At 60.6% G+C, this 17,903-nt stretch overlaps 1 protein-coding gene across 10 annotated transcripts in view; it reads right to left on the bottom strand.

Moving 5' to 3' along the window:
• Positions 1-6,999: 6,999 nt before the first annotated feature.
• EIF4G1 (eukaryotic translation initiation factor 4 gamma 1) overlaps positions 7,000-17,903 on the bottom strand; it is a 44,637-nt gene continuing 33,733 nt past the window's right edge. For all 10 annotated transcript variants that reach the window (XM_048863380.2, XM_048863385.2, XM_048863384.2 and 7 more), the window contains 17 exons: positions 17,477-17,623; positions 17,114-17,350; positions 16,525-16,629; positions 15,372-15,528; positions 14,863-14,963; positions 14,059-14,161; positions 13,826-13,928; positions 12,891-13,150; positions 12,619-12,734; positions 12,056-12,228; positions 11,638-11,763; positions 11,437-11,518; positions 10,128-10,226; positions 9,763-9,897; positions 9,327-9,408; positions 8,909-9,049; positions 7,000-8,670 (listed from right to left, as the gene is read on the bottom strand). In XM_048863380.2, the coding sequence (XP_048719337.2) occupies positions 8,489-8,670; positions 8,909-9,049; positions 9,327-9,408; positions 9,763-9,897; positions 10,128-10,226; positions 11,437-11,518; positions 11,638-11,763; positions 12,056-12,228; positions 12,619-12,734; positions 12,891-13,150; positions 13,826-13,928; positions 14,059-14,161; positions 14,863-14,963; positions 15,372-15,528; positions 16,525-16,629; positions 17,114-17,350; positions 17,477-17,623 (2,349 nt within the window). In that variant the 3' untranslated portion in view covers positions 7,000-8,488. The remainder of the gene's footprint in view (positions 8,671-8,908; positions 9,050-9,326; positions 9,409-9,762; positions 9,898-10,127; positions 10,227-11,436; positions 11,519-11,637; positions 11,764-12,055; positions 12,229-12,618; positions 12,735-12,890; positions 13,151-13,825; positions 13,929-14,058; positions 14,162-14,862; positions 14,964-15,371; positions 15,529-16,524; positions 16,630-17,113; positions 17,351-17,476; positions 17,624-17,903) is intronic.

Here is a 17,903-nt window from a genome sequence, read left to right as displayed (position 1 = left end):
AGCCTTTAAGCCAGGGAACAGCTCCCCAGATAATTATTGGCCAGCTTGCTGGCTACTTCCCAGTAATGTGTCAGCAAACGCACAACTGGCCCCAGTGCCCGCTAGAGCAGCCAGGCAAGAGCAGGGACGCTCCTTCCGTTTGATGCAGTCTCCTGTCACAGGCCCCCAGTAGCCCCTGGCCCACCCGCCAATCTGCCATTGTGTTTTCACTCCCCTTACCATGCATCACCTCCATCTCCTGATCTCACCGCACCAGACTCCATCTCAGCATTGGACCCTTTCATCTGACGCAGCCAGGTGGGAGCGAATGGTCAGGGCGCACCAGGACCAACGGTACCCACAGCAACATGGCTGGATGGTCTCCGTGCCCACACAATGGCCGGACACTCCTGATCATCACTTGCATCGTTTATTTTTCAGGGGAGAAATATCTTGCTCCAATACACCACGAGCTGCCTCCCCGTTGTCACCGGTCTGCAGCCGTACAGCTCACAGCTGTGTCTGTGAGAACCCAGTGGGTGGTCTGGGCTTGCTGGACAGATCTCTGCTGAAGGCCCATTTCGGTTCACAGGAGGCCTGTTGCCTGTTCAGTGCAATCTCCTTCTTCTGGCTCTCTCTTTGGACACAGCTCAGGGATGGAGCTGCCGCGAGGGACGAAGCTCCTGTAGCTTCTGGCCATCCCTGGAAAGGACCGAGCCTGTTTCCTGCTCGGGGGAGCGGGCTAATTCTTAGGACCCTCCACCTTTGCAGGCTCCTGTTTAAAGCAGCCACGCCCCATTCCATGGCCCAGATAGGCCGTGCCCCCTTTACGCTTCTCCATCTTGTCCATCAGTCCTGCAGCCTGAATGTGCCGGAGCAGCAGTTCTCAAACTGTGGGTCGCCAGAGCCAGCATTAGACTTGCTGGGACCCAGGGCTGAAGTCCGAGCTGCCACCCCCACCTGGAGCAGCAGGACTTGGCTGCGGCCCCTCTCAGGAGCTAAGCCTCCTCTGACCCAGCCCTGGCCCTGCCCATGTTCTGGACTGAGGCCCTGCTCTGCCTCCCCCCTGTTGTTCCCTGAAGCCGGAGGGGACCCAGCTCCAGGCTGCCAGGGGCAGCGCTGGGGCCAGCCCAGGGAGGGTTGGGGCGGCCCAGCAGCCCAAAGTGGCGCTGGGACCAGCCCAGTGCTGGGACCAGCCCGGTTTGGGGGGGGCTGCCCAGCACAAGCAAGCTGGCGCTTCATCGGCTGTGGGAGGGTGGGGCCTCAGGTGGAAGGGGCAGGGCCAGTGGGCTAGCCTCCCCAAAGTGGGGGTTCACCCGCCACCCATGCCCCCTTCCCCCACCCCTGGGGCGGCGGGGCTCAGGCTCTTCCCTCCACCCAAAGTCATGTTGTAACCTTGTTGTCCGAAGGGGGTCATGGTGCAATGAAGTTTGAGCTGCCCCCCATCATGGGGAACATGCCCCTCCCAGGCCTGAGCTAGGAAACAAATCTCTCCCCTCACCCCAGCCAGCGACCGACATAGCTGGAATCCCCTTCCAGGCCCACTCAGGGATAAACATAGATGTGGTAAAGTAACATGCACTTCCCAGCTCATCTCAGCTCTCAGCAGGCCTGGCCATCGGCTACCTGTCAGACACGGAGGGCATTGAGCTGTCTATAATGACATACAATCCCATGGTCCCTCCCTTCTTGGGTGTCAGCACCCGGACAATGCCCCACAGGTTCCGCGGAGGCCAAGTTACCCCACCACCAGCGGTTTCCTTCTCCACGCTCTGGAGGAGGGGAGCCACTAACTGGACCCCCTCTCCACCCAGTGGACAGCAAGTGAGGGGCATCCAGGCTGCTGGAGAGGTTTGTAACCCTGCAGCCCCTCCATGCTGGCTGTGCGGGGGCCAAGCGCTCAGAGAGGGGTATGGGCACCAGCAAAGGGGCTCCCCTCCCCCTCTCCCACATACCACTAGGACCGACGTCTCCGTCTCGCTCCGGTACGTTAGTCACCCCAGCGGGGGAACGTAGAGAGCTCCACACCTGAGTTCTCCTCGGCGAACGACTTGATGGGTTTAAAGGGCCCCTCCCTGGCAGCTTGGAGCCTATTCCGCCACTCAGGAATGAGCACCGTAACTTTGTCCCCTACTCTATAGCACCGGGCACCACTCAGCGTGGCTATGCCAGACTTGCCTTCTCTCCTGGGCAAGCCCATGAACTCCACCGCCACTGAGGCCTTACCCTGCCCACTCAGCCCCCATTAGACCCCAGGGTCCCCGCACTTTCCTCCATGGATCAGGTTGAAATGGGCAAACCCTGGGGCTTCTTGGGGAACTCCCCTCCGGCCAAAGAGCAGGGAAGGTCCACACTTAGCCCAGTAGCTGGGCATTGCTCTGCCAGGGTTTTCAGAATCCTTTTCAGTGTCCCTTTAACCCTCTCCCCCGTGCCACTGGTTGATGAGTGACACGCAGCGGCCCAGAAACAGCCGATCCCACCTTTCTCCCACCAGCCCTGGGGAAGGGCGGACAGAAATATGGCTCGCTGGCCGACAAGGACCTTGGTAGGGTCGGCCCCCGTGCTCAAAATTGGCAAAAGGGCAGCAGCTGCCGTGTCTGCCTCTGTGGAGGATGGAGCTACCTACCACCTCGGCGTAGCATAGGCCATCACCCACAGGATGTCGTTCGCTCCTCTCTGGGTTACCGACGAGCCACGGCCACCTCTGAGACGGTCCCTCTATTATAGTATAGGCAGGGAAGCATGGCTGCGGTACCCTGATCTCAGGCGTTCCCCATCCTCTGGCCAGAATCACACGTTTTGCAGTGATTTGTAATTGGCTCCAAAGCGGTTCAAAACAGCTGAACGGGGTACTTCTGGGGCCTCCCCAGTGGCTCCTCCTGCTATCCCAAGTCTCACTCGCCCCTGTGGGAGCCTCATCCCCGCAAAGGAGTCCCGGCCCCGGCCCCACTATCTCCCTGCATCCCTGCTCTGCAAGCCCTCTCAATGAGGAACCAGCCTCGAAGGAGAGATCCGGCCGGTGGCCCCATTTGGAACTCAGGGGCCGGGGCAGGAGATAGAGCCTGCTCTTCCCCACAGCCCCAGACCCTTTTCCCAACCACTTCTAGGGGGAAAAATGCCTCGTGGTCACCCCCTCTGGGGTTGTAGTCACCCCATTAATCTGCTGCACAGGTGGGGCAGCATCCTGCCCCCTCCTCCATCTGGCCTGCCAGTGTTAGCATGCTCTGGCAAAGCACTGTGGGGAGAGTGGGGGGGTAAATGAACAAGTAAAATACCTCAGAGCCCACAGGTAGCTCTTGGGGAGTTTGGCTTGGGGGCCCTGCTCCTCCCATTTCTGGGGAGCACCCCCATGAACCCCCCTTCTAGGTCCCAGACATGGGCCATTCTTCCTTGGACATTTACTGAGAATTGGACCTACTGTCTCCACACTCATCAGCCGGCCTGACGGCTCTTGGCTTCTTAGCCACTAACCCCATTTTCAGGTCAGCACGGCCCAAACCCCGACCGGCCCAACCCAACGACGTCCTGCCCTTCCTTGAGGGTGGGGACGCCTGGCCGCCAGCCAGCGCGGAGCTCCGTGGTCCGCACCGAAGCAGGCAGCAGCTGCCAGCCTGTTATCAGCACCAGTGACATTGTGCTGGTTCCTGGGCCACCTTTGCGCTGACGCCCAGAACGGGGAAGGCTGGGCCGGGCCGGGCCATGGTGATTGCTTCGGCCTGGGGCTCGTGCTCAGGAGCTCCTTTGGGTTAACGGTGAGCCACATGTGCGGAGAAACCCTGAATGCACAAGGGGGGCATAGGAACACCAGGCACACAGGATGCAGCTCCCAGCCCAGCTCAGCAGACAGCTGCTCTGGCTGTCCATTGGGGGAGGGAAGCTGGCAGAGGATGGGCAGGGTTTGAACTCGAGCCTGGAGCCTACCAGGAACTGGGGCAGTTGGCATGAAGTACCCTTGCAAGGGAGAGGTACGGGGGGCTGCAGAGAAAGTTCCATCCTTAATTTTTTGGGGGAGGGAGAGGGACAAAACCACCCCGTTTGAAAAGATGACAGAGCTGTTCCCCCTTTCTATGAAACACAGGGGGGTGGGGGGCTGGCTCACAGCCCCCACCTCTAAAAGAGACTGAAGGAGGTTTGCAGACACCATGTCCGCTATACCCTCGCCCAGGAGCCAAGGGGGCTCAGGTCACGTGACAGCCCAGCAGCCATGGCTCGTTAACACCCTGATTTCACACCCCCATAGTGGGATCTACAGCGGGAGGCATGCGGGGTTCCAGGGGGCTGGGCCAGCCGTTTAGACAATCGAAGGCGACAGCCCCAGATTGCACGCTCCAGCCCTGGCTTTCCAGGGAGAGTCCTTCCACAACGCCTCACACCCCTTTCCAAGGCAGGGCACCGGCGTGGGCGCTCCATGAGTCACGGACGGAGGAGGAAGCGGGAGCAGAGATGCTGCTGCCAGGGGTGACTTGTTCCCCTTACACCACAGTGGCAGCACCCGGTTCTTGCAGATGCTCACTGGTTCGGGATTAAGACCAAGAGCCAGGATGGAGGCAAGTGGGGTCTGGCTGGTTCCAAGGCTGGAGGGGGACAGAGACAGGTCAAGGACTGGGCTTGCCGTGCTGCAGAGATGTTGAGGGCGGGTCTCACAAACCAGGACTAGGGGAGAGCAGACCCCGAGAGCACGGGGGAGCAGGGCCAAGGAAGCCACTCTACTGCAGCTAGCCTGAGCAAGGCCCAAGGCTCCTGAGCCCACGCTTAGATCCCGCTCCGGCCACCGAAAGTCTGTGCCCTGGCTGCCTGGCATTGGCTCTGGGGCAGGCTTCCTGCCCGACTGGGGCTCATCAAAGCGGAGGCTGATGTGGACAAGGAGTCATTGCTTCTCCTCCCCACCAGGGCCCACTTGCAGCCAGATGCCCCGTGCTGGCAGGCCAGACTGCTTACCAGACACTGCCCGCATTCACCCTGCCCCAAGCTTGTCCCACCCGCCAGCCCTACACAGCTGCCCTGCTTTACCCCCACAAAAGGGAATGCTTCCTTCTCTCCCCACAACCCAGCATGGGGCTCACAGCCAGGTATCCCACAGCCCTGCCAGACTAGAGACAAAAGCCTTGAATCTAGGACAGGCAGATCCCTGAGCCCCCGCTGGGCCCAACTCACCAGGCTAAAGGCCGGCTGGAGGGTTGTGTGGTGTCCAAGAGGGGTTCAGAGCAGGCAGCTGGCGTGTGAGAGGCCTGCTCCCCCCCCACGTGCACTCCGGGCCATCACGCTGGAGGCCCAGCACATAGAGCAGCAAACTCTCACTGAGCCGAGTGACGGTGGGTGGGCAGGGCTGTGACAAGCAGCAAGTCACCCCACACTTGCCCCATACATGCCCATGTAACATGGATGTTCCAGGCCACAGTTAACCAGGGAGAGTTCCCTACCCCTGATAGGCACTGCGCACACAGCGGGACTTCCCTCAGGACCAGCCCCTGCCCGTCTCAGTCCCCCCACTTCCCTTCAGACCAGCCCCTGCCCGTCCTCATTCCCTCCACCCTGCAGCCTGATAACAGTGAGGCCCGCCCAGGGCAGGCGCTGGGTGAAGGTCATAGGGACAGAGAGAGCTGCTCCAAGCCCCAGACTGCTGTGCCCACCAGCTGAGTTCAGACGGGTGTCAGGGGGCTACGTCCCCACTGGACGAGCAGGCGGGGGTACAGCCAGGGGAACATAACACCAGCACCACCCCAATGCACTAGCCTGGATGCACCCCACTGCACTAGGTCTGGCCCCGTCCCCAGGGGGCTGGAGGCCTCAACTGTCTGCCCAGCCCTGCTCTCTAGACCTGGCACTGCTGCCTACCCTTGCTGGGAAGTGGGCCTGGGGAGAGCATCTCTGATCGCATTTCCCTGAAGGTGCCAGACCATTACACCCAGGTGCCCCTCTTACCGCTCAAAATCCCCACCCCTCTGCAGACCAAGCCCATCACAGCCCAGGAGCACTGTCCTAGTACAGCGAGCAGCCCCCTGGGCCTGCTCCGACCCGCTCCAATACAGCCCTCAGGCACTCGCCAGCAGAATGAACCAGCTCTTCAAGGGTTGATACAAATCAATCCCAATTCAACAGCAGCATCTGAAAATGCTGCCCCCCACAGGGTCGGGGAGATGGGGCAAGGCTCTGGCCCCTGCCCCACATGGTTCCCCTGGAAGCAGCAGGGCAGGCTCCGTAAGTGCCCCCTGCCTCCATGTCTCTCCCCTACCCCAGAGTGGGCAGTTGAGTCTCCACAGCCAACACAATGGGCAGACGTGCCATCAAACACCCGCCAGCCAGGGACCAGCCTCCAGCCAACAAAACCAAATGACTTGTTCTCTCCCCAGCAGAGCCAGCTCGTGCTTCCAACCAGTCAATCTTCCCAGCCTGGGCCTGGCGTGGAGCTCGGTCCCAGCCCCCCCTGACCAGGGGGGAGGCCCCAGCTCATATTCCCTGCTCCCTGAGCCAGCCAGGGCTCCTGCCTGGGCCCACATGAGCACTGGTACCCCCTACAGGGGAACATCCCCCAGCCTGGATGTTCCCCCACACACACCCGGCAAGCCCCACTGGGGCAAGGCCCCATGTCTCACTCCCTAACCCCCACCCCAGGGCAATTCGCCTAGCGAGGGTAACAGCAGGAGAGGCTGGAAGAAGCTGCCCAGGGCAACTCTGCATGGCTCCCTGGGGCTGCCACAAAAGCCAGAGGAGGGGCCTTTGCTCAGCTGTCCCCTGGTTCAGCCTCCAGGCTCAGCCCCCCCCATACAATACACCACAGCAGCCTCTGCCCTCCCGCACCCAGGGCCCACAGGCCCAGTCTCACGCCCAGGGCTGCAAAGCCAGCCGCAGAGACAGAACCAGACCAGCGGCTGGAAGCCAGCCCCATTCAGATGAGGAATAAGGCTGACAGCGAGGGTGGTGAACAGCCGGAACCAGGCACCTCGAGCAGCAGGGGATTCTCCATCTGTTGCTGTCACCCTGGGCGGCCTGGGGGGCAGGTTAGCCAGCCAAGTCAATACAGAGGTTACAGGGTGACATTTAATGGTCTGTGTTACACCAGGTCAGACTAGATGCGCTAATGATCCCTTCAGGCTGTACACTATGAATCATCTATCATCAATCCATCCACCACCACCACCCCTGTGTTGGCTCTGCAGCCTGGGGCAGGAGCTCAGAGGGTGTAGCCCCCTTCCCAGGGCTGGTACAGGCAATGCTCCAAAACACCCTGGCCTTCTGGACTGTACTCACGCCTCTTCGTTCCTGCCACCTCCCCTTGCCCACAGTAAGAATGGGCACAGTCCTTAGGGGACCCAGGCTGCCCCCAGTTGGCACCTGCCCCACAGCTCCTGGTCTTCGCTGGACTTCTGGGCTGCGTTCAGGTTCCCGGATCTCCCTCCAGACCAGACCTGCGAGCGCTTCTCTTCGGACTCCCGCGTTGGCGATCCTTAGGCTGGAAGAGTGATGGCTACAGTGCCACATAGGAGCCTTCACCCCATCCAGGGCATCCCGCCAGCACCAGCTCCAGACGGGCTGTAACTGCTTAGCACCCATTTGCTAGCTGGCCCCGAGTCCCTGAGTCTGGAGCCGCTCTCTGCGCTGCGGGGGCGGCAGGTGAGCCCTCGCAGACACAGGCCCGGATCCGACAGCGGCACACGCGGCGGGATTTAGCAATGTTCTTTTATTTCCAGTTTAAGGTGAAAAGATGCCTTTAAATCTTCAATTAAATACTCCATAAAGAAAAGCAAAAAAAAAAAAAAAAATATTTACAAATTCATGTGACCGGTAATTGAATCCTTGTTTTAATAATTACGCGTGCGGCTCGTTAACATCCGGCGCTCTATAAATACAGGGGATGCAGATGAAGCCACCGCTTGCTAGCTCGCACAATTGTGGCCTTAAACGTGTTGGAGGGGTGGGGTGGGGGAGAAGGAGACAGGAGTTGCCGAGCTGGCCCTGTGGGAGGCTCACCCAGCGCAGAGGGGGCTGGAAGTCCCACTCCCGCCCGGAACGGCCCCAGCAGCTCCCAAGCCGATCTCAGAGGTGGGAGATTGGGGGAAGGGGGCTGAAATGATTTTTTTGAAAATAAAAAACCATCCGGCGGGTTTGTGGTGCAGACTGTGATCCGGGAACGGGGGAGCGGGAGAGCAAAGTCCTGTCCCCAAACCAAATTTAATAAGTTTATATATATATAATCTCTCTATATTTCAGCAATAAATGGGGGGAGGAGACGGCCCCCAACAGACACGAGTTTCTGGTGCTTTGCACCCTGCAGAGTTTGGCCCCGCTCACTGCGATCCATCCGGGTTTCTGCGCTGGGGCTGAGCAGAGCCCCACAGCGTGCCTGCCTCCTTCAGCATGAATTTATTATCATCAGACACAAACCAATACAGGCCTCGAAAACAAAACAAAAGGAAAGGAGGGAGTTCAGGGGGCAGGGCGGCTCCCCGCGGCCTCTGCGCAAGAAGAGTCCGGGCCTCGGGGCAGGCCGGTAGGGCCCTGGCCCCGCTCCTCAGTTGTTGTCCGATTCGTCCTCAGCTTCCCGCAGCCAGGTGAAGAAGGCCGTCACTGACTTGAGGGCCACCCCCTTGCCCTGCTGCTCGGCCGGGTCCTTGCTCGACTCCCACTTGTAGAAGGCTTCCTCCTTGATGACGTCCTCGTCGTACAAGGCATCGAAGAACATTCGGAGCAGGTCTGTGGGGAGGGCGAGGGGGTGTGTGTGTCAGGGGGACACGGGAATAGCCCCTGCTGAATATCCCCACCCCACCCCAAGCAGCCGACACAGAAGCCATGTCCACCAACAGGTGTGGGCTGGGATTGAGTGACTGCAGCCCTCCCAACACCTCCTTTCATCTCCCTGGACTCCCCAGCCCGCCATCCCCTGGCCCTCCCAGAACCAGCAGCCATCCCCCAGCCGGCTGGAGACACTCACTCGGAGGCTGATCCAGCTTCACCACGAGGGCCTGTAAGGCATAGAGCGCCTGCAGCTCCTTCTGCTCCTCGCTCACGTACTTCTGCAGCAGCTTGGCCCGGCTTTTGATCACCACTGTGTCCACCCGGTAAGGGTTCTCGACTGCAGGGGGAGGGGAGCAAGTGAGAGAGGCAGGGAGCAGCCCCGGACCAGCTCCTCCCACCCTGCCCCAAGGGCCGGAACTCCTGCCCCACTCCCAGCAGATGGAAAACGCAGCACCGGGAAGGGTGGAGGAACGGGGTCCGCACTGCACTTGGCACCAGCCAGCTTCCCCCTCCCATCCCAGCTGCCAGGGCTCTGGCTAGTTCAGGCCACCCTCGTGGGCAGGTCTGGGCCCCAGCTGAGCCCACAGAGGCAGGGCAGCCTCCTCCCTACTTACAGACAATGGCCGAATGGCACACGGACGTCATCAGGGCCCTGACGAAGATGCTGGACGAGACCTGCTGCTCGCTCAGGTTGGCCTGGTCGGGGGGAGAACACTTCAGAGGGGCAGCCAGGCACAGCACTGGAGGAGGGAGACCCACCCCCACCCCAGGCCTGGCCTCCCCAGGGAAACTGCAGAGCAGCAGCAGTGACCCTGAGAGACAGCAAACGCCCCTACCCTGCTCCCCCGAGTGCCCGCTGCTGGGAGAGACTGGGACTGGAGTAGCCAGGTGCACCCCCAGTCAGCACTGGTGCCCCGCTCCCTCCTGGAGTACCTGGGGGCTCCCCCCTGCCCAGTCAGCACTGCTGCCCCGCTCCCCCCTGGAGTACCTGGGGGCTTCCCCCATAGCCAGCGCCCCTTGCTGGGGAGGCCCTAGGGGCAGTGCACTCACCTCGATCCAGTCGTATATTCTTTGGTTGTTAGAGTTCTCTTTCAGCAGCTTCTCCATCTGCTTGCACAGCTCCTCGGCAGTCAGCTCCTTGCGGCTGGGCGTGTCCGAGCTGTCCCCCATGGTATACTCCACTTTCTGGGGACAGGAGAAGCCAGTGAGGGGAAGCCACGGCGCTGCGACAGGAGGGAGACGCGCCCCAAGAGATGGCACTGGGGGATCCTGCCTGCAGCGCTGGGCACCGGACTGCTCATCGTCAAGCTGCTCCCTGCTGGATCCTCCAGCACCCAAAGCTCCAAAGCCAGCCAGGGCCTCTCCTGCCAGCAGCTCCCCTCCCCCAGGCCTGGAGAGGGTCCAACCCCGCTCACCTGCTCCGTGACAAACTTGTTCACATCCTGGTCCTCGGGCAGGAACTCCTTCCAGCTCAGGCCACCCTCTCTCCACAGCGTCCCTGCCTTCTTGTGGCTCTGCAAAGGGGGACAGGGTGGGGAGAGCTCTCCTGTCGTCAGGCTTCCCAGGCAGGTTTAAACGACCCCTTTCCGAGGCCCGGGAAGGCAGAGTGAGCTGTGCCCAGCTGGAGGAAGGGGCTGGCTGGGGTGGGGGCAGACACTCAGCTCCTTCTGCAACTGCAGCAGGAAGTGTCTCCAGGTGGCCCAGATCAGGGCTCCAGGGCGGGGTCAGAGCTACAGGGCAAAGCTTGGAGCCTGCGTTCATTCATAGAACTGGAAGGGACCTCGAGAGGTCATCTAGTCCAATCCCCTGCACTAAAGGCAGGACTGAGTATTATCTAGACCATCCCTGACAGGTGTTTGTCTCACCTGCTCTTAAAAATCTCCAATAATGCAGATTCCACAACCCGCCCTACACAATTTATTCCAGTGCTTAACCACCCTGACGGTTAGGAAGTTTTTCCTAACCTCCAACCAAAATCGCCCTTGCTGCAATTTAAGCCCATTGCTTCTTGTCCTGTCCTCAGAGCTTAAGAAGAATTTTTCTCCCTCCTCCTTGTAACAACCTTTTATGTCCTTGAAAACTTATCACATCCTCTCAGTCTTCTTTTCTCCAGACTAAACAAACCCAATGTTTTCAATCTTCCCTCACAGGCCACGTTTTCTGGACCTTTAATCATTTTTGTTGCTCTTCTCTAGACTTTTTCCTTTCCAGAACTGGACACAACACTCCAGTTGAGGCCTAATCAGTGCGGAGTAGAGTGGAAAAATGACTTCTTGTGTCTTGCTTACAACACTCCTGCTAATACATCCCAGAATGATGTTTGACGTTTTTGCAAAAGCGTTACACTGCTGACTCATATTTAGCTTGTGATCCACTATGACCCCAGATCCCTTTCTGCAGCTTCCTTTCATCTAGCGGTGCTTCCTCCAACTCAAACATCCCTTTGGCAGCGGGGTCACAGGGAGCAGGGCCGAGCCAGATGGGAGGGATGAGGACTGCAGGGGGTCAGGGCCATGCCCCAGAGCCAGACAGGAGGAATGAGGACTGCAGGGGGTGGAGTGGGTGAGGGCCATGCCCCAGAAACAGACAGGAGAGGCGGGGTCTGAGGGCCCGGACCACAGCTCAGGTGTTACATGCAGACACCAGCCCTCCCTGCCACGGATGTGGCTCTCACTCCCCACTAGCAGGCTGAGGCGAGCAGATGGGCACGGGGGCATCACTTACCATCCCCTTGCACAGCAAACCCAGGATCTCCAGCAGAAGGGTGCTGGCCTTGCCAATGGGCACCAGGGGCTTGGCAATCTCTCTGCAGGGCATAAAGACACAGGTCAGCTCCTCGTTACGCAGCCAGCCATGCGCCTGGTTACACTCCCCCCAGCCCCAGGAGCAGGGCCTGGAAGGGCAGCCACGCGGGGAGCTGCTCACCTGAAGAGCTCCTCCATGGGGATGCCCCCCTCCCGCAGGATGGGGGTGATCAGCTCGGCCAGGTAGAGCCAGATGTGCGGGATGTCGATCTCCATGTCCTCGGCGATCTCCAGGATGTCGTGCACCCTGCGAGGGAAGCAGAGGAGGGCCGGGTGGGTCAGCGGGGAGGGGCAGCTTCCAGGAGCCCACAGTTCAGGGCCAGCAGCATGGGTGCCGTGTTTCCCTGCCAGCCCAGGGGCATCTGCAGAGTGAGCCAGAGGGGCAGAGCACAGGTTGGAGCAGGGGAGCGAATCCCACCCCTGCCCATGGGACCGGCCAGGCCCCCAGCCCTTATTCAGCAGCCCTAGGAGGGATGGTGCTCCAAGCCCTTGACTAGACCCTTCCCTAGCAAGGTCACAGGGCATGGGGGTTCTCTTACCCTTTATAGTACTGCTCCTTGGTGAGGTTTCCAGCTTTCACTAGCTGGTACAGCAGCAGCCCCATGTGCTCGCGGGCGATCATGCTCCTCTCCAGCGTGGACTCAATGCCATTCCGCACAAAGACATAGAGCTGTGAGGGACAGGCCAGCTCCTGCACGCACTGCAGTGCCTCCTACAGGGGGAAAGACGACTCAGCATGGCCCACATCTAACCCCCACTGCAGCGCCCCCTGCAGGGGGAGAGAGGGCTCAGCACCGCCCTGGTCCCACCATCACACACACTGCAGCACCTGCTGCGGGGTAGACTGGCACGGCTCAGAATGGCCCTGTGCTTGCTCCTGGTCCCCAGCCAAGGGCTGGCAGCTCCCAGCCCTGCCCCACAGCTGCCACCGGCCAGCCCAGACCCCTGCCCTGCCCCATCCACCCCTATTGTTAAAGGAAAGATCATTATCGCTTGTAATTCTGCTGCCAGTTCCAGGGCTGCAGGCGTCTCAGGGCCCTGAGCGCAGATCCCAGCATGCAATGCTCCTCCCGAGGGGCTGCCCCTGCCTTCCAGTTCTCACCTTCATGTCGTTGATATGCAGGTACTCTTCAATGATGGCCTTGGATTTCTTCTCCAGCTCCTCCTCCGACAGCGCTGGCTTAGGGGGGGCCGCAGGGGGCGCCGGCTCTCGCTTAACTGTGGAGAGGGAGAGATCCCATCAGCACAGCTGGGCTGTCGGGTGGATGCCCCAGCCCAGCGCAGGCAGCCAGGCCCTTGACAGGACTTGGGCGCAGGGCGGGTTAACATGGCACCGTGTCCCCCTCCCAGCACCGTGCCAGCCCCACTCTTCACCTGGCTCCCTGCTCCTGTCCCGCTCCTCTGTCATGCTGGAAACCTTCCGGACAGCCTCCTGGGCTCCCTGCCTCTCGCGTTCCCGGCTCCTGTCCTCCATCTCCTTGCTGTAGCTCCGCTTGGTGATGGGGGGCCGGTTCCTGTCTGCCCGCTCCCCCCTGTCGGGGCGCTCCAAGCGGTCACCCCTCTCCAATCGCTCGCGCTCAAACCGCTCCCCTCGCTCTCCAGCCTTCTCTGACCGATCCCGGCTGGAGCTGCTCCTGGGGGGCGGGGAAGAGTAGGTGAAGCACCCCAGGACATAGCAAACCCCCCCCCCCCCAAGCAACATTCCGCTCTCCTAACTGCACATGCTGCTTCCCCACCCTCTTGAACCCAGGGCGAGACGACTCCGGCCCCCCCCCCGGGGTTTTAAAGCCTTGCCTGGCTCCCTGTTGCATTTCTCCCTGTCCCCATCCCCTTCTCTGCAGGTGAGAGAGCCTCCTCCTCAGCAGCTCCTGCATCTCTAGCTCCTATGGGGTCTCAGCCGGAAGTGCCCCAGGCTTTGCAGTCTGATTTTTGTGGCACTGCCTAGCTGGGACTTGGTATCCCACACGGGCCTGGGGGGCTCTCCCACCTGCCCCACCCATGGCTGAATGAGCAGCAGCTGCAGGGGGCTGAGAGGAGCTCCTGTGTCCCAGAGGTGCAGAAGGGTCAGGGGACGTGCCAGCCAGCAGCGCCCCACTGGCTCTAGACCCCTCCAAAGCTTGGCTCCAGCAGCGTCTCCACATATGCCTGGGACTGCCAGGCACTCAGGAAAGCTCCTTCCCCTTGCTGCGTGCTAGGGACTCTGTCCCCGGTCCGTGTGCAGCCCTGTGCCTGGGAATAATCACCCAGAACGCACTCACCAGGCCCTGGCAGCAGCACGGCCAACAGCCAAACGGGCTGATGCGACTCACCTCTGTACCACGCGCCGGGAATCCAGGCTCTCCGCGGGGGTCGACTGCTGCAGGGCTGAGAAGCGATTCAAGGTGCTAGTGGCTGGCCGGTTGGCATCAGAAGCTGGGAACAGAGAACAGAGGAGTCAGAACCGGGTGCGAGCACAGCACCACCCCCCAACTGCCCATCTGAGATAGACCACCCAGGCACCAGGCTCCCCCCGCCACAGAGCCGGCGAGCACTGCTCATGTACCTGAGTCAGCAGGCTTGGCACCAGATCCCCCGCTGCTGCCCTTCCCCCAGCTCAGACGCCCACCAGGTGCAAACAGCTGATTATTGGAGTCGATCGATCCAGGCTGCATAGAGAGAAACCAACACGGAGCTGGCTCGAGTCGTTCCTTGTCTAGAACTGCGCTCCGCCCCCCCCCCCCGTCAAAAGGAGCTGGCGGACGCTGGGGGTGGCACGTGTCAGCATCCAGGGCTCAAAGCCCAGCAGGGAAAGGCCATGACAGACACACAGCATCCACCCAGAGCTGGGCTCCCAGGCTCTTCGGGACCATGCTGCTTGCCCAGGAGCCCCCGCTGCCACGAATCAGGCTTGCCCTAGATCCTGCAGCAAAGCCTCTGGATCTGGCACTGCTCTGGTCATTCCAGAGCAGCTTCACTTAGTGAGGTTGCTAGGAGGTGGAATAGCCCAGCCAATGCAGCAGCTGTTCAATATTTGTTATCAGTGGCACTACGTGGGGAAGCAGCCTGGACCGAAGGGTAAGTAGGAACTGGACTTTTCTGTTGAGATGATCCCCAGCAAAACCATTAATGTTGGCATGCACTGTGCCATCTTTAGGTTTCAGAGTCAACACCCAATTGGGCTGAATAGGGCTGTTCATTCAGGCTATCTGCAGACATCTGCATTGGTTACATGTATGCACGTTTTCAAAGCTTTACAACCATAAGGACTAGGACCATGTAAAGGAAAACTGAGACTGTAGCCCAGTTCTGTGGCTGCAGAGAGCTCCCTTCCCGCAGACACCACCAATGCCCTCCCGCCCTGGCTCACCTTTGTGATCTTGGTTATCCGGCTGGTATCAATAGGCCGGTTGCCCTTGCTGATGGGGACGGTGTTCCAGCCATCATCTGCAACCTGGCTCCCTCGCCCACCTGCACGGCACAGGGACAGACCAGGCCAAGGTCACCAGCCACCCCCAGCACCACAGAGAGATACAGACCCCCCCAACATCACGCTCAAAGGGCAGAGCCAGGGCCCGAGGAGCAGGCAGCCCCAGGCCCAGCTTCACAGTTCTTCTGCCCACAGGAACATGGGACCCTGCCCAGCGGGTGTTCTGGATCTGCTGGGGCAAGGGCTATCAGGCATTCCCAAGAGTCCCAGGTGGGCATGTGGAGAGGAGGAACCATTCCAACTGGTCTGTAAATGTCACAGGCCTGAAATCCTGGGAGCAGCAGGGTCGAGAACCCCCAAATCCCAGCACTCAGCATGGTTTGCCTGTCCCCCTGGCCAGGGCTGTGGGGACTCAGCAAGGTGCTCCACGAAGCTCACAGGCCTCTCACCTCCAGATGAGGAGCCAGGAGGCCCTCTCCTCTTGTCCTGCTTCGACATGAGCTGCTGCACTTTGATGTGCTCCCGATGCTCCTCCATCTCCGCCTCCTTGTGGATCTGGTCAATGGTTTTAGGGCCCTGGTCTCCTCGCCGTGGCACCCAGCTATTCTGCAAAGGGGGTGGGGGGAGCGGGGGTTACAGCAGCTGCGGGAGGAGGAAAGGATCCACCGGGCTGTCTACGCACTGCCTCACCCATCTGTGCAGGATTGGAATGGCCCGATGGGACATGCTGACTTGGGATTCTCCAGCATCCTGTGCCCCGCCAGGAGCTCACTCCACACAGACATGGTCCACCCACACGCTTCCTCAGCTACCTGCCTTCGAATCCAGAGCCCATTGCCATCGCAGACAAGCACTGATTTCCCGGCCCCCTCTTGCAGGGGGGCAGCCTTCATTGACTCTCTCCAGCTCCACTCACCGGCCCAGGTAGCCTCCTGCTGTTTTTCCAGCCCAGTACCATGGGGCGTGTCACCCGCACATCTCCTGAGGGGTGGGGGCCAGATGGTCTGGCCTCAGGGAGGCCAGCCACTGCCGACCCGGGGGGCGGGAAGGGGGGGAAAATCTGTGGGCTTGATCGCCACAGCGCCGCTCTATGTCAGACCCCGCTGCACCCTCCTCTGCCTGGCTCTCGGGGTTTGCAGCAACCTTTGATGCAGAGAGGTTCAGACTTTGGAGTCTCCCTGCATCAAACAGCTGCTGGTGGGATTCGACCCAGCTGCCTACGTTTGCCACGTGGGACCTCAGTAACAGTGGTCACTAGCTGGGAGCAGAGGTCACAGTACGGGCGTGGATCCCAAAATCTTTGAGCTGAAGCCCTCCTGCCAGGAAGCGGGTGGATCACGCACCTTACCCGCCACTGTCATGTCTGTCTATCCAAGAGGCAAGGCTGGCCCCATGGATCCAGGCATACGGGATGGGTGTGGGGTTGACACCCATCTGTCCCGAGGCTGAAGGAGGGACGTGTACTTTACCCAACCCAGCAGGATAATGCCCCATCTATCCTGAGGACGCGGGGGTGGGGCTGGCACCCATCTACCTGTGCGTACACATCCCTTACCCAGGAGGGTCACGCCCACCTACCCAGGGGCAAGGCTGCCACCTTACCCGCCTGAGGTCAATCACATCCTGGAGCATGAAGCGAATTCGAGAGGACGTTTTCTTCTCCTTAATGATCTTATCCATCTGGTTGAAATACTGATCCATTCTGGGCTGCACGAGGGGAGACAGTGTTACCCCAGTCACCACCATGCCCTCCCCACACCTGGCATTGCAGTGTGCCAGGGGCCCATGTCTCCCTGCGCGAGGGCTGCGAGCGCAGCATCCCAGGGCGCCAATCGCCTGGGGGAGTCACTGACCCCTCCTGGGGAGCAGGAATGGAGGGAGTGAAAAGCGGATGGGAAGTAGGGAGCCATTCAGGCTGGGTAGGCCCCACTGCTCCGCCCCCCAGCCCCCCCCCCACACTCTCCAGACCCCCCCATAGGCAGCATCAGCACCCCTCCCTGCAATGGGGTGCTGAGGCCAGCATGACACTGAAGGGCAACTCCTGGTGCCCTACAGTCCTAGGCCACGAGCAAGATGGAGCAGCCCTGTAGGGACAGCTGCTGCCCCTGCTTTCAGGGGCTCCCTGGTTCTCCAGGGTGCCCTGACTTACAGGCCCGGAGCAGGGAAGCTGAGGGGAGAGGGCAGCAGCTACCTTGGCTTTCTCAAAGTCCAGGTCCTTGCCAATGGTGGTGAGCAGACGGCACAGGCACTCGAGCGACTCCTCGTCGTGGTTCTTGAGCAGCTTGACCACACAGTCGTGCATGATGGCCTCCGTCAGCATCTTCAGCTTGAAGAGCTCCCCGATGAACTTGATGTTCCCCAGAGAGCGCCTCCTGGCCTTGTCCCGAGCATCGTCCAGCTCCTCCTTCAGGCGAGCCTTCTCCTCCGGCTGTGGGGAGGGGAGGGGAGTGGGGTTTACCCAGGAGAACCGCAGCCCACTGCTCCTGATCACACCTCACAATGGGGCAGTGCCCACGCCTCGCCCCCCCTGCCCTCTGGGAACAGCCCCACTCACGGCAGCAGCATCATCCATTTCCTTCTGCTTCTTCTCAAAGATCTCGTCGTCGTCCTTGTCCTTCTCAAACTCTTTCTGGCAGCGGTTCAGCAGCAACTTGCGGAAGTTCACAGTCACCGCCGGCTTGTCAGTCGTGGGGACTTTCAACTGCAGGGAGGGACGGAACCAGAGGTGAGGTGGGGTAATACCCGCCAGGCTGGACAACCAGCCCTGTACCCTCACCCCCCACAGCCCAAGCTGCCAGCTCCACCCCACGCAAGGTGCAGTGTCTGAGCCATTAGAGCTGGGAGCCAGGACTCATGGCTTCCATCCATCTCCAGCTCTGCCACCTCATATAAATCCCTCTGTTGCCCCCACGGTGCCTCAGTTTCCCCACCTGTAAGATGGGGGTCCTGGCTCCACAAAGTCTCTAGGAGGCTCTGATTTC

This window comes from Caretta caretta, chromosome 9 (genome assembly GCF_965140235.1).
Source record: "Caretta caretta isolate rCarCar2 chromosome 9, rCarCar1.hap1, whole genome shotgun sequence".
NCBI lineage: Eukaryota > Metazoa > Chordata > Testudines > Cheloniidae > Caretta > Caretta caretta.
Note: the sequence above shows the minus strand (reverse complement) of the source record. Positions and strands in the feature narration are given on the sequence as shown.